Raw genomic sequence first — 16243 nt, forward strand, 5'->3', positions numbered from 1 at the left:
AGAGTCAAACGTTCCAGCCTTCGAACGATCAAAAACTGAGTGTTCCAGTTTTCGAACTTTTTTTGGAAGCTGACTGTCTGGTGCGGCTTCCGCTATATTTTCTGGTGCGCCTGCGCCTTGTTTTCCAAATGTTTTGGAAATTGAATGGACTTCTGGAATGGATTCTGTTGGACTTCCGAGGTACAGCTGTGGTTGGAATTCTACCCCCTCTCTAGCTGATGGTGATGAGTATTAAGATTCTTCTATTTGACACGGGGAACGAAGGCTGAAAGCTAATGGCTTGGCATGATGGGGTAGCACTACCCTGACCTCCCAAGAGCAGAGTTGCTGCTGCTTACTGCAAGGGACAGTAAACTCTCCCCATCCCTGATTATGGGATGTGCTGGTTGGCACTACTTAGAGCTGGAGTCCAAAAACATCTGGAGAGTCACTGGTTCCCCATCCCTGATTTCATCTCTTTGTGGCCAAGGCAAAATCTGTACCAGATATCGCTGTCGCCTACCTGATTAAGACCCAATATGCTTCTTTTCCCTATATAATGGACTATTACCACTCTAGAAAATGGAGTAGGCTATTAGGCAGTCCTCATCTGGATCTGCTGCTTACAATCTTCCTCAAATGATAATCCAGCCTAAGACTGTTTCTAATCTATGCAATATTGAACAGAAGGCAAGCAAGATGATTCCTCTGACTCTTTACCAAGAGGACTGAGTTGCTGAACCTGTTCTGATCTGAAATATCAAAGCGCTAGTATTGATTTGCACTTGCAGATAATTCTTCTACAAATGTCAGCTAAGATACTAATCTTTACTCTTCAAAACAAGTGAAATTTAACCTGATGGCTCTGAGCAGCCAGAGGCAAGATGAGTCCCTCATCTTTTTCCCCCTTCTTTTTTTTTTGGTAACACCTATCCTATATGAGATGATCAATCAAGACACACTCTCCAGACCCTCAGAATCTTTTTTTTTGTAACACCTGGGATCCACTCTTCTCCTGTATGAGACGAGACGATTGATCAGGGGTTTCACTAGATGACCCTTGGGTCCCTTCCAACTCTAAGATTCTTTGATTCTCTAAGATTCTATGAACCAACCTAGACCCACAGAAATGCCTAGAGTAACTGTATTGGTTAGAGACTTTAATATGCATCATAAACGTGTTTTAAATAATGGTTCAAACTTTAAGGTGCTATTATGCTTTTTCCCAAGAAATGACAGACTAACTGCTATTGTTGTTGCTTATGGTATTTTAAGTAAAGTTTATTTCCTGTGGAAAAAGTAATAGAATATATTCTTTTTTAATAAAAGTGAAAACAAGAAGGAAATGTTCTGATTCAGAAAGCCACCTTCCCTCTCCTAAGAAGAGTTACTCATTAGGCCATCTCGCTTCTATCTCTTTGTGGGTGTGATGTAGAACAATGTACGGATTGCATACTCCTGTTTCTCAGAGGAGCCCTAGCCTAGAGGAGAGGTGTGACTGCTCTCCTGGGATCAGATTTCTGTTCTCCCAACAGAAAACAGTCTGCTCTGACAAAGGAAGGCTTGAAAGGTTCCAAGATGCTGCTCCAGTTGCTCTCTGTCCTCTGGGAGGCCTTGTCCCTGCAAATCGTTCTGGTGTTTCTAGCAACATTTCTGCTTCTTGCTGATTACAAGAAAAGGATTCGTCCAAGGGATTTCCCCCCAGGGCCCAGGCCTCTTCCCTTGCTGGGTAATATACCACATTTTGGAGCAAAGAACCCTCATTTGGCAGCACGGAAGGTAAGAATGAAGGAATGAACCAGATGATGAGAAAGCAGGTGACGTTGCAGTTGAAAGGAGCGTAGAAACCTCACTGGAAAATGAGGCTTAGATGCCCTAGTCTAGCATCCTGATTCCAAGAGTAGCCAGCCAGAGGTCTCTGAGCAGCCCACAGCTGGGGCATGAAGGCAAATGCATCTCCTGTGGTTTGTTCCATCCAGATGTGTATGATCTCTGAATCTGGGGGATCTATTTTGCCTAACAGTCATTGTTAACAAACCTGCGTCCACACCTGCCATAAAAGGTAGGATTGTTGTTTGCATGATTCTGTTTTGTTAGCAGGTTATTTCCACCACTTCTGCCTTTTACCTCTAGCTCTGGGCAGGAAAAAAAAAGTCCAGAGCTATGAGCCACATATTTGCATGAGTAAGGTAATGAGCTCTGTCCAGTTCCTTGGTCCAGAGGTCAGTTTGTTTTCCTTGTATTTGACCCTTAGGCTCAAGTAGATCATACAATGCCAAGCAGCTTCTCAGGTGCGGTGTGCAAGTTCAGGTGGGCTATGGGTCAGGGTGTCTCTTACCTTGCTCACAAACTCAATCCCATACTTCAGGTCTAAATTAAGGAACATAATTAAGGAAGACAAAATGGACAGATACTTCTAAGGAAAGCAAATATTAAGAAGCTTGCTATGGTTAATGTTAGCAGTGAATTCACAGAGGTGTGTTTGTCCTGTATTAGAAAGTGGGATTTTAGTGTTGCAACTTCAGCTCTCGAGAATCAGTTACCAACTGAAATCCAACAGCAACCCAACATGTATTTAGATTCCTACAAGATAATTTTGTTTAGATTGTAAGCCAGTAATTATGTGATGAAATTGTTGTTTTATTTTTGAATTTGTATAGACGGTTTTAATGTTACGGGAGCTTGTGTTTGTGTGTCCTGTTCTGTTTTTGTCTCGTGCACTGTTTTGATAGATTAGCAGAAACCACGAGTGATGCCTTGAAATCGGAATAATAGCATCCTTAAGCTTTCTTGTCCTGTTGCTTTATCTTCAGACCATATATTTCCAGGGCCGCTAATGCGCTTGCCAGAATTTGTGGATTGCAACCTCCATCATCCCCTACTGCTGCCCATCTTCACTGGGTTTCATGAGAGTTGTGGTCCAAAACACATTGGCTATCCCTTGGAGTTCCTGACAGAGGGGTATAGTGTTGCTGCCTGTCCTGTGTAATGCAAGATCATCCTGTATTTCAGTGTACAATGTGACATCCTCAATACTGGACACAATGTGTCCTGTATTTGCTGCACTCCCTCTCCCTGCCATGTTAGGGATCCTCTCCAAATGCTCACCCACACTTCTACGGGGAAGGCATTGCCAGCTGGGCTGGAGAAAAACGTCTTTCGTTTCTTCCCTTTCCTTTTTTTCTCCTTGCTCCCTCTCTTCATTCCACCCCTGAGGAGGAGCAAGGCTTTCATGTAGCTGCTTCCAGTTCCCAGCCTAGGATCACTGAGCCCTATCTCCTAGAGAGCAACAGGTTCCACGGCTCTAGGAACAAGTAGTTTTCTGTCAGTGTAGCCCAGAAACACCAGTTCTGAACATAGTTATCTGTATGATATTTGAAAGAGGAGGGTGGGGGAGAGGTAGCTCCCCAGAAGGCTTGTCCTTTGCCCCACCACCTAATATTCCCTCTCTTTCAGAAATTTAACATGTGGAACAAAGCTCATAACCTCATCACCTCATGTTTGTTTGTTTATTGCCCAGGCCTGCATCTGTTGCTGTGCAGTACTGCATATATGTGAAAAGTCATGTATTTAAGATCAGGGAAGGAAAGCACAGACAGATTTACAAATTTGTGTGTATGTGTGTGTGTTCATGTGACAAATTCCAGAGGGGCCATAGTGTTCGGCTGCAGTAGATTGTAATGAGTTGCTTTGAAGTCATTTCAGTACTAGGTGAAAAAACAACAACCCTCAATTCCTCCCTCATCCTCTCCTGTATTTTGCGAGAACAAAGGTAGTACCTCTAGAGGGCTACAGGGGGTACACATGTACAGGACTCCAAGCCAGCGGGGACCCCAAGCTGTCTTTTTGAAATAAATCAGACATTTCTAAAGGTAGTTATATACAAAACTGTTGAAGCTTCTTGTTGTTGCTGCTGCTGGATGGATGGATGGAGGAGACTTGAGTACGTAAAGCATTTTTCTTGTGTTTACATTATTTCCTCCACTCCCTTAGTGTTCTGCCTTTATAGAATAAAACACAACTGACTGGCTTGAAAAGGTTTTGCTCAGAATTAACTCCCTTGCAAAAAGAGGGGAGGAATTTTGTGGTGCCCCACTCAATTCTCTATGTCCCATGTACTTTAGGATAAGGATTGTATTTCTGTTTGCATGTTCTGTTGTACATTATCCTACCCTCTCCCTTTTATCTTTGCAACATTAGAGCATGATCCTGAGAAAGCAAAGGTTGCAGATTTGATCCCCATATGGAACAGCTGCATATACCTGCATTGCAGAGGGTTGGAATAGATGATCCGCAGGGTCACCTCCAACTCTACATTTCTTTGGTTCTATGATCTCTGTGTGGTAGGCTAGGCTAAATTAATATATGTGCAGAAGCAGCAGCTCTTGTCAATAGATTGCAGGCAGAGAATGGAAGGAGTCTGTCCATGCACAGTGAACTGGGCCCAGGAAACACTTTTGACATCTCTGCTGCTCCGATGTACGTATTTGATTGCAACCAAGTTTGCTTGTTCCATACAGTATTGGCATTCTATAAACACCATACAGGTAAATTAATATAGAATATCAATATAGATTATATAGAGATATTTTATCCTCTCTTGTATTCTTCCTCTACTTCCAGCTGGCAGAAAAATATGGCAATGTCTTCAGCATTCAGGTTGGGAAAATATGGATCGTGATTGTGAATGGATTGCATCTGGTGAAGGAAGCTCTTGTCTATCAGGGTGAAAACTTCATAGATCGTCCAGTTGATCCTCTTTCCAAGGAAATCAGTAGGTCATTGGGTGAGTTACTTTAAATTACAGCCAATTGTTTAAATTTATTTATTTATTTCTAGCTCAGAAATACGCTTCTGTATCATCATTTGGTATAATCTCATCATTTCCTGGTGAAAGCTCCTATCTAATCAAAAAGGCAAAAATAAATAGAGAGAAAAACAGAATTATCATTAAATAATCAAGGCCATATAAACAGGTACCATTAATCCAGAAAAGGAATGCCAGAGTGGCCTAAAGGGCTTCAGTGTAGAAGGGACATTTGTAAAAAAAAAAATATTGACTGCTTTACTTGTTCCTATACATTTACTTCATTTTGTGTATTTCTAAACATATGCTGCCTATCTATCGGAGTTCCCAAAAACTTTCAAAGGACAGCATAAAGTTAGTACAGGGAGCCAGCAACATTATGCGGGGTGGGGTGGGGTAGAATAAATAAGTAAATTTGCCATTTCCACTTATCATTTATTCTTTTTTCCTCCACCTACACATCCAGTGGGCTTTCCTTGCTTACCAGGCTTGGGGGAGGTATCAGGGGGGCCCAAGGAAGCACTTGGGGCTCCTTCCTACAGCCCAGTAGGTAGCCCCCCACTTTGTGGGTGGTGTTGGCTCTTGGGATTCCTAGAATTTGCCTTTGCACACAGACCCCCAGAACCAAACTCCCACATAAGTGGTGGGCCAACTGTATTCCAAAATGCAATCCAAACAGTAAAAAACAAAAACAAACCAACCCACAGACAATAATCAAACAGCAGCAGCAGCAGAACTAACGGCAATCAAATAAAAACAACCAGCCTGCTTCAGTCTTTCCAAAGCAACACAAACAGGCAAGCAGAATAACCTAAAGCAAATAGCCCATGTTATAATTGAATGTTAAATGTTCTTACTTGCGATATGCACTTGTTATTTCTTCCCATCTAGGAGTGGTCTCCTCTAATGGTCTCAACTGGAAACAACAGAGAAAATTTGCCATATCAATGCTCAGAAACTTTGGTTTGGGTAAAAGGACTTTAGAAGAACGAATACAGGAAGAGAGCCAATACCTAACGGAAGCTATTGAAGCTGAGAAAGGTGCAAAACAGTCAAAAAAGCCTATTTCCTATGAAAGGTTAAAAAATACATTGGTCATGGTATGAAGCTTTCAAGTGCTGCTTTGTGCAAATGCAACTCTGCTTTAGATGGGCATCAATGTAAAACTCAGCCCAGGGGTATATCCATTGTGGGTCTTATTTCTCCCATAGCCACAAGCCTTGGATTCAAACAGAAATCAAACACTGTGCTCTGAAACTCTCCAGCTTGCTCTTTTACTTCTAGGTCACATCCCTGCAAAGTCTACCCTAGACTCTCTCACTGCAGTCTGACGGAGGGGCCTTTCCCCCAGTGATCACCTCATGAGGCAGCTAGCCTGCCTTATGTTTTAATGCTTGCTGCCTCCAGGGATTCAAGGGGGCTAGCACCCATAACCTCAAAACAACATAGATATAAAATCTCAGAGAACAATGTGCTAGAAAGCTTATACCTATAGCTGTGCAGTTTTCCTTAGCATGTTCCCCTAAGTATAAAATTCTTCCACTGTGCCATCTAGACATCCTCTAGTTGAAGAACATCTGCTGTCCCCCCATACTCTGTCCAGACACACCAACTTCCACCACCTTCTGTTTTTGTTACATGGAAGCCATAAGCAGTCTTATTCCTTCTCCATTTCTCTCTCTCTCTCCAGGGCAGCCATTTGACCCTAAACTTCAAATTAATAATGCTGTTTCAAATATCATTTGTTCTGTCACTTTTGGGGACCGCTTTGATTACCATGACAGTAATTTCCAGAAGTTATTGCTCTTCCTTGATGAGATAATATATCTTCAGGGATGTATGTGGACTCAGGTAGGTCTTCTGGTCCCAGGCACACTCCCACATTTTTGTTGACTGTTCATTGATTTGCTTTTGGCCCTCATGTTTCTTTATCTTCTTATTTCTTTTTTCCCTTTGTGCATCGCACACCATCCCATATTCCCTCGACACCTTGTCTTGTCTTCACATCATCTATTAAAATACCAAAGGTAGGGCCTGTTTATAAACTGGATTTAAGATCCAGAGCATGTCTTGCAATGAACACAATGATGCAATCCCAAAGGGCATACACGGCTTAATTCCATACTCTCCACCTACCACTTAGAATCTGTGAAAGGCCCCCCATACAGATAGGCATCACCAAATGAGAAAACTACATTGGCACCATTTTCCTGATATCATCAGTCAAGGTGCATGCATTTTTCAAACAGGTAGCCATCTTCATGGGAATCCATTGCATGGATTGCTACCTCCTTTGATAGTAGCATGATCTGCAACTGTTATGAGAGGGCTTTCCCCGAACAAATCTGATGTTAGTATTTGTTTCCTCAGCTGTACAATGCATTTCCCGCTCTCATGAAGCACTTGCCAGGGCCCCATCAGACCGTTAAAAGAAACTGGGGAGAACTGAAATCCTTTGTGGGAGAAATCATTGAAAAACATGAAGAAGACCGGAACCCATCTGAACCCAAAGATTTCATAGATGCCTATCTAAATCAAATGGCCACGGTAAGAAACAAAAAGTATAGTTTGTGTAGTAGCAGTAATAGAAAGCAGAGACAAAATCTAAAGGACCAGAACTTACCCTGTATTTTCCATTGGCTCTGTATGAAAGCAGCCAAAGAGGTGAGGGTGCATGTGTGTACAAGTGCATATACATGAATATGAAATAATGTATATCCAGGGGTGACCCATCACCACTTGTCCAGTGCCTGAAATCCACCAGATTCACAGGGCTGTTGACTTGGCAGTGCTAGATGCAGGACACTTGTCAGGAATATAGCTCATGAATCTCATTGTCATCACTTAATATATGGGACTGAAACTGGGGTGGTGTTTTTAATGACGGATGAACCCTTTGGTGCATTTTCTTTGTTTTAAGGCGGATGCTGCTTCCAGTTTTCATAAAGACAACCTGCTACAATCAACACTGGATCTCTTTCTTACTGGAACAGAAACATCTTCTACAACCCTGCGCTGGGCCTTGCTTTACATGGCCATTTTCCCGGAAATTCAAGGTAGAGCCATCATTTGCTTACTTGTCTTTGATTACTTTGGGTTTGGAGTAAATCTACTGCAATTAAGCAATGTAACCTATAGGCTATTAAGTTCAATTTGTTTTCCATGAGTATGACTAACATTGAATAGCACCAGTGCTTTGTTTCTAGAAAAAAAAGGTGCCAGTACGCACCATGAAGTTGTTACAATAAGTGCCACACTTTTAACATATCCGTTAAAAAGTTGCTGGTGGTTCGTACCATTGAGTACCCCCAGGAAACAAAAGCTGAATTCTACCGTTCCCTTTTTTGGATGAGCTCCCAATGCCATGTTGGTATGTTACTATGTCAGATACACAGATATAGGATGTGAGATATCTGGCTTGACAGCAGAACATGTGAAAAGGATCTGGGGGTCTTAGCATGAATCAACAGTGTGATGCAGTAGCAGCAAATGAAAAAGAAAAAGAAACCCTAATGCAATTCTAGGCTGCATCAACAGCAGTATAAGATCAAGTGAAGTAACAGAACCACTGTGTTCTGCCTTGGTCAGACCCCAACTGGACTACTGATTTCAGTTCTGGGCACCAAAGTTTGAGAAGGCTATTGATATGCTGGAATGTGTGTAGAGGAGGGTGACACAGATGATCAAGTGTCTGGAACCAAGCCATCTGAGGAACGGTTGAGGGAGTTGGGTATGGGAGGACATATGATAGCCATCTTCTAATCTCTGAAGGACTGTTATGCGGAAAATGGAGCAAGTTTGTTTTCTGTTACTGCAGAGGGTAAGACCTGAACTAATGGATTCAAATATTAGGAGGAGCTTTCAGACAGTGGAATGGACCACCTCAGAAGGTGGTGGACTCTCTTGGATGACCATCTACCAAGGATTCTTTAGCTGTGATTCTTGTATTGTAGGGGTTGGAATACATGACCCTGGAGTCCCTTCCAATTCTACAATTCTATGATTCCATGAATCCTTGCCACTAGTCTAAGCTATAGGTTCAATAGTAACTACAATAAGGTAATTTCATAGCAAAATGTAGAAATGTTTTTGTTCTCTTAGGGATTCAAAATTAGAATGGGAGCTAGGTTGTATGAATGATGTTCTGTGGTCTGCCTCAGGATATTTTCTGGGGTGATTCAAAAATGCAATAGGTCTAGTCATATTAATATGTTATTATGTAAACTGATTAATTTTGTTGAATCAACTCAAGCAAATACAGAAAGGAGATACATAGGGTGGAATTCAACTTCAAATTATGATTCCATTTCCTCATCGCCAGTGTTGAATAATGGGTAGACATAGCAGACGACACAGCAATTTCTCCAAAGCAGCTCTTTATTTGTAAGCTGGAACAGAACTGAGCAGCAAACAGCTCACCCGGCCTGCTTTTACAGGCAGCCGGCTGTCAACATTGTAGCAACAACAACCCAGGGTTTCCTGCCTAAAGTAACTGACATGGACCTGAGTGAAAACTATATACAGTGGTACCTCAGGTTACATACGCTTCAGGTTACATATGCTTCAGGTTAAGGTTACAGACTCTGCTAACCCGGAAGTAGTACATCGGGTTACTTTACCTCAGGATGAGAACAGAAATTGCACAGCGGCAGCGCAGCAGCAGCGGGAGGCTCCATTAGCTAAAGTGGTACCTCAGGTTAAGAACAGTTTCAGGTTAAGTATGGACCTCCGGAACGAATTAAGTACTTAACCTGAGGTACCACTGTACACGATACTCCTGGTGGCCAGGGTGAGAACTTCAGTACATAACACCATTACTGTCTCCTCCCACTGTGTGGTGCTCTGGGGTGTGTGTGTGTGTGTGTGGTTCCTGAACTACTAAAGATTAGGGGAAGTGGGTGGAGGGGGGAATCCCATTGTGCTGGCATCGGCTGGCACAAACAGCTTAGTATACTTACTGTAAATGTGTGATAGTATTTGATGTTCAAATGCAAGAAATTCAAATGCGAACCATAGCATGCCTTACAAAAATGTCCTCAAGCTTTGTTTCCTGCACCATAATGTGATTTATGCCACACTGAAGCCAGTTAATATCATAGGTGTCTTTCACAACACTTCGTTTAGCAAGTAGTTGACCATAAAATGTACCTCTTTCAACATGACTTCTAAATGGAGATTGTTAACTCAGTTGCTAGCTGTTTTGCATTTGATCTGAATTGATTATATGTATGAGCTGATGTTCTTTTAACTGTTATATCATATGCATATATAATTAATAATATGTAACTGTTTTTGTATATATTACTGCTTTATATACCTTAACTGTTTTTAATGTGTGATGTTTTGCTGTGGTTTTATAATTTGCTGGAAGCTGCCCAGAGTGGCTAGGGCAGCCCAGTCAGATGGTCAGCATTTAAATAAATCTTCTATTTTATTTTATTTTATTTTATTTGGGCAGGATTCGCTGAAGGAGTCCTGTCAGCAGAAGCTGTGAGCATGGACTTTCACTTGTGCAAAAAGGCTTCCCTCCACTCCTCTCCCTGTACTTCTCTCTCACGCACCCTGAAATTGGTTCAAGGAGGTTGTGAGAGGTCACAGAACAGTGTGGAAGGGGAAGAGAGGGGAGGGGACTGTCTCTCTGGCAAGCTGCAATAAACGGTGCAGTAAAAACAATTCTATTTAGGCAGTAGATGGACCGTTCCAACTAGAAATCTTCAGCTCTCAGTTTTTGTCTGTTCTTCTTGTATTGAAGCTAATCTTCTTCATTTGCAGCCAGAGTCCAAGCGGAAATAGATTCTGTGATTGGCCAGTCTCGCCAGCCATCGATGGATGACCGGGACAGCATGCCCTATACCAATGCAGTTGTTCATGAAGTTCAAAGGATGAGCAGCATTGTGCCTTTGAATGTGCCCCGGATAACAACTAAGGACACTACACTCGCTGGGTTTCATGTGCCCAAAGTAAATGTTAAGAACATAAAGCCGCTCTTGTTTGTTTTTGCTCTTCCACTAAAGAGCACAAGCTTTTAATGTTTGATGTTTTATCGTGTTTTTACTATTCTGCTGGGAGCTGCCCAAATTGGCTAGGGAGACCCAGCCAGATGGGCAGGCTATAAGTAATAATTTATTTATATTTATATTTATATTTATATTTATATTTATATTTATATTTATATTTATATTTATATTTATATTTATATTTATATTTATATTATTTATATTTATATTTATATTATTTATATTTATATTTATATTTATATTTATATTTATATTTATATTTATATTTATATTTATTTATATTTATATATATTTATATTTATATTTATATTTATATTTATATTTATATTTATTAGGCCAACATGGTGCCATCCAGATGTTGTTGGTCTCCAACTGCCATCAGTTCCTGCCAGCATGACCAACAGGCAGGGATGATGAGGCTGTATCCCCAAACATCTGGAGGCCACCATGTTGGTAACCTCTGGTCTAAATACAGAGTTGTACCAGTCTCAGTTTGAATGGGTAGCTAGTCTGTCAGAAATTAGCCAGTATCTGGTGTTGTTAACCTTGAATTTTAGTAGTTCAGCAGGCTTTGAATGTCTTTTAAAATCTATATTGGAACTGTGCTTTTGTGGGACTTCTTTGGATGAATTACTTAATAATGAAAAGTAAATATTGCATTCAGAACATTTCCTTTCTCTGTCAGGAGATATACCGTAGGTTTAGTACTGCTGTAATTTCAAAGAGAATGCTTGAAAGCGACTTGTCATTTTTATCTACTTTCTTCTCTGCTTCTCCTTTGGCAGGGAACCATACTGCTCACTAATTTGACCTCTGTGCTGTTTGACAAGGATGAGTGGGAAACACCCAATGAGTTTAATCCTGGCCATTTCCTAGAGGATGGTCAGTTCCGGAAAAGGGAAGCATTCTTGCCATTCTCTGCAGGTAACAAAAGTTGAGGAGCTGCTCACCAGAGTTGCAACAGAGCCTATATGATGGCGACTTACTTACTGAGAGCTGGGTATATTACTAACTGTATTGTGCATTTAAGGGTCACCAACTTTTCTGGAGAGTGAGTACATTTGGCATTTAAGAAAGTGCTATGGGCACCAATCACAAAATGGCTGCGCTTTGGGGCTGTGGTGCAACACAAAAATAGTTTTGACATGACTCCCCACTCCCACCCCAGCAAAGTGTGGATTTTTGAGGGGGTGTTTACTGAGATCTTTAATGAGTGCCATAGGTGGCTCAGACAGTCCTTGAGGGTTAGGGTGTATTGTTTACAGCAGCGGTTAGCAAGGTTTATGTTGCCTGGGCCAGAACGGTCCTGCAGAGATACCTCCGTGGGCTGGGGCATGGAGCACCTGCGATTTTCGGTGTCTGCATCTGTGCAGGTGCAATTTTCGGCATCTGTTCATGGTGCCGCGGAAGCGAGACCCTGCACAGTTCTGCTCTGGTTTAGTGCAGTGTGCGAGCGGGCAGCTCAGTTCAGGGGCAGCTCGTGGGTCGGTCAAATGACCTCTGCGAGCCACTTCCGGCCCATGGGCCTTAGGTTGCTGACCCCTGGTTTACAGGGTTTCCCCTCAGGGAACATGAGAAACATTGTGTGTGCAAGCTTCCCTCTCCATGTTCACACAGTTGTTTTCTTCTCTGCACCCTGCTTCTCACCATGCAGCTCAGAAAGTAAGCCACTTGTGGGGGAAAGGGATCTGTTTCCCTGTGGGTGAATTGCTTTTGCCCTACCGTCCTCATCCTTTCAGTTTGCTGTCCTTCCCTGCTTCCAGCTCCTAGCATTGCTCTCCCCCCCCCTTAACCTTACTCTCCCAGCACCTCATGTTACCCTCACTGTGTTGTGTTGTGTTGTGTTGTGTTGTGTTGTGTGTGTGTGACATTATGTCTATGTTGTGGTCTGGCCCTTCCCACTGCTTGGTCCCTCCAACAACTTGATTGATTGATTGATTGATTGATTGACTAACTGACTGACTGACTGACTTATTTTTTATTGCCTGTTCTAAGCTGAATGTTTTCAGTTAGTCTAATGTGGCCCTTTCTCCAAAAAACAAAAGCACAATTTTCCATCCCGAGTTCCTAAAAATTGATGCAATTTCCTGAAACATTTGTAAGATCTTTTTTTTTGGGGGGGGGGGTAAAAGTGAATGCAGAGTTTTGGGTTAAGCCAGTTAACTGGATATTAACTGAATGATAGTTGGTTTTTATGATGTTTTCTATAATCAAGCAGTATATAAATTTTATGAAATAAATAAATAAAATAAATAAATCTCTGCATCTTTGAAATGTGAGAGGGAAGCTGTAAGGTTAGGGATGAACAGATCTGCCAACTTTGGTTTCCTTCATTTTTCCAATCTTAAATTCAGTTCTCCATATTTCAGCAGCAATCTGCAATAGAAAAGAAAACCCATTTAAGTGCATGTTTTTCTTATTGACACATTTTTAAAGCTCGCTGTGACTAATTTACACAATTTTGTAAACAATTCCTCTAATATAATGAATCTTTGTATGTTCTTTTCTCTAATATATGAATTTTTTTTTACACTTTCCCTTTATAAGTCTTTTTGTACAGATGGGTTGGTTGGAGACTGCATTGTAAATATCAAAGAATGGCTGTTTTGTGTGTGTGTATATGCATGCCTGTATTCATATTTAGGGAGATTGCTATGAAGATGTACGGTAAACTCTACTAACATAGTCTCTCTCTCTCTCTCTCTCTCTCTCTCTCTCTCTCTCTCTCTCTCTCTCTCCCCCCCCCCCCGTCTCTCCCTCCCTTTTAGGAAAGCGAGCTTGTCTTGGAGAGCAGTTGGCCAGGACTGAGCTTTTTCTTTTCTTCACTGCCCTACTTCAGAAGTTCACTTTCCAGCCTCCAAAAGGCGTGACATTAAGCCTTGACCATCGGTCAGGTCTTACGCTATCCCCCCAGCCGTACCGGATATGCGCAATCTCTCGCTGAGGGGACTCATTTTATGGCACTGCTCATTAAAAGAAGATGGTGAAGAATTTGGCCAGCACTGCCTCTTTAGCTTCTGTCCTTAGGGGGACAGCTCAATAGTCATAGCTCTAGTAATGCATGTCCGTTGTATTTAGAAGGCCTCAGGTTCAATCTACATGACTGGCGTGTGGTTCTTCTCATAAATGATCTCAAGTATGTGACTTTTAAAATTGTCCTGGGGGCACAGCTAGGGCAATGCCTTATAAACCAGCAAAGCCTTGTACCTGAACCACTTCAACATTCAAATGCCAGATCAATAATTTACTATTGAGAAAGGTTGCAGATGTCTGGTAAACTGTAGACTTTGATACTCAAGCTGTAGTTGGTCTACAGGTCATGGCAAATTTTAAATTGGTTCAAACAGCTAATTTAATGAAAGAGACTTACTAAAAAAGTTTTTGTAAGTTGGCAGTGCAGAAGCACTGTGTACTTGGGCCAATTTAGCAAGGGCCAATCTGTGTACTTGGCAATCTAGCAAGCTAATGTTTATTGGAGACATCAGTGCTTATGACATAGGTGCATAGAGTGATTTTAAAAGGATTGCTAGCCTGGATCCTTGGGGTGTGCTTATTTATAACCCATCTTTTAAATGGTAGTCTGCCTTTGTAGGATAATTTCTTCATTCCAATTTCTATTCCCTTCTCTCAGGACTTCTCTTCACTAGTGATAAAAAGTTCTAAATTGTGTAATACTTGATTTGATAATAAAGCCTTGAACTTTCATTTTTGGGCTGGTTGATTACCCTGGTTGTTCTCCTTGCATTCCCCTTTGGCAAAGAAAAGATCCCATGTGGTGTGTCTGAGGGCCTCATCAACCTTGGCAATACACTGCAAGATTGTTGTTTAAAGTTTCCATTCCAGTTCTACCCCAAACTGAGTCTGTGACAATAGGCAGTATCTGCACTATATACATATACAGCAGTATCATACAGTTTTATATAGTCATAGAATCCTGTTAAGGGCATGGAGAGTTGTGAGGAAACCCTTGTAGGACTACATCTAAGATATATGGGGTGGGATTCTGCTTGCACAAGAGGGCTCCCCCCCCACTCTCCTCCAGGGGAACCCCCCTAAAAACTTGGCTCATGTGAGAGTATGGGGTGAGGGGGTGGGAATCTATTTGTCTGGCAATCTGAAATACTTGCCCTGCTGGAGCTTTTGCACATTGTTGAATTCCTCCCCTAATGTAGAAGTAGCCCTAGAGGGAAGCAGCGAGAAGACACTCTGAAAGGTCAGTGACTAATTTGTAGAACTAGAGACCTTCCTTTCAAGGGTGACTTAAAGCCTTCTTTTCCTAAAAAGAACCTGAGTTGTGTCCATGTTGTAGTCAAGACAGTGGTGGACTTTGGGGTCTCAAATTTCAAGAGCAGCCTGTGCAATGCCAAAAATGGTCTCTCCCCCCCCCACTTATCTCACTCCATTCTAAATCACAGTTGCAGCATCCCTGCCACTCTCCCCTAAATCTACATCTGCTCAGGGCCAGCTTGAGAGCTTCTCTCTCTCTTTACCGTCAGCTTGTTCACTTCTGCATCTTCTTTTCTGGAAGGTGGAGTAAGATGGAAGGATATGAAGTGGACTAGGACCTGGGCAACAAGGATTCAACTCCTCACTCAGCCATGAAGCGCACTGGGTGACCTTGGGCCGGTCACTATCACTTGACTTAACCGACCTCACAGGCTGCTTGTGATGATAAAATGAGGAAGAGGAGAACCAGTAATGCCACCATAGGTGGAATATAATCGTAATAATTTAAAAGTAAATATAAAATAAAGAAATATAATATCTCCAGCCATCCCACCCCATCCCATATCAGATTTTGGATTGTAGGAGTGGGGGGTGTTTGTAGGAAACTGGCTTTAGAATTGGGAGTTGCTGAACCTGTTCTGGTCTGAAGATATCAAAGAGCTAGCATTGATTCGCACTTGCAGATAATTCTTCTACAAATGTCAGCTAAGATACTAATCTTTACTCTTCAAAACAAGTGAAATTTAACCTGTTGGGTCTGAGCAGCCAGAGGCAAGATGAGTCCTATCCTATACGAGATGAGATGATCCATTGAGACAACCTCCTCAGACCCTTAAGAAAGAACTGGAGAAACTTATTGGTTTAGAGTCTTTAATATGTGTCACAAACCTGTTTTAAGTAGTGGTTCCAACTTAAAGATGCTGTTACACCTTTTTCCAAGAAATGACAGACTATTGTTGCTTATGGTATTTTAAGCTACATTTAGTGTGTGTGTGTGTGTGTGTGTGTGTGTGTGTGTGTGTTGAAAGTGAGAACAAGAAGGAAATATTCTGATTCAGAAAACTACTCTCCCCCTTCACCCTAAGAAGAGTTACTCAATAAGCCATCTCCTTCAGCCTCCTGGTTGGTGTGATGTAAAGCAATATATGGGTTGCAAACTTTGCCCTGGTTTCTTACAGAAACATTAACCAAGAGGAGAGGTATAACTGCTCTC

The 16243-nt window shown here is 41.8% G+C and overlaps 1 protein-coding gene across 2 annotated transcripts; it reads left to right on the top strand.

Annotated features, from left to right (window-relative positions):
- Positions 1–1447: 1447 nt before the first annotated feature.
- Positions 1448–14508, top strand: LOC309535565 (cytochrome P450 2J4-like). Of its 2 annotated transcripts, XM_082228768.1 has the most exons (9): positions 1450–1758; positions 4603–4765; positions 5678–5827; positions 6477–6637; positions 7157–7333; positions 7707–7842; positions 10559–10746; positions 11589–11727; positions 13572–14508. In XM_082228768.1, exons 1-9 carry the CDS (start codon positions 1558–1560, stop codon positions 13745–13747), a joined length of 1491 nt encoding a protein of 496 aa, XP_082084894.1. In that variant the 5' UTR covers positions 1450–1557; the 3' UTR covers positions 13748–14508. The 2 variants fall into 2 exon arrangements, with proteins under 2 accessions (XP_082084895.1, XP_082084894.1); XM_082228769.1 differs by lacking the exon at positions 11589–11727 and having other exon boundaries at positions 1448–1758.
- Positions 14509–16243: the final 1735 nt, after the last annotated feature.

Source organism: Podarcis vaucheri (genome assembly GCF_965113315.1).
Source record: "Podarcis vaucheri genome assembly, chromosome: 6".
Lineage (NCBI taxonomy): Eukaryota > Metazoa > Chordata > Lepidosauria > Squamata > Lacertidae > Podarcis > Podarcis vaucheri.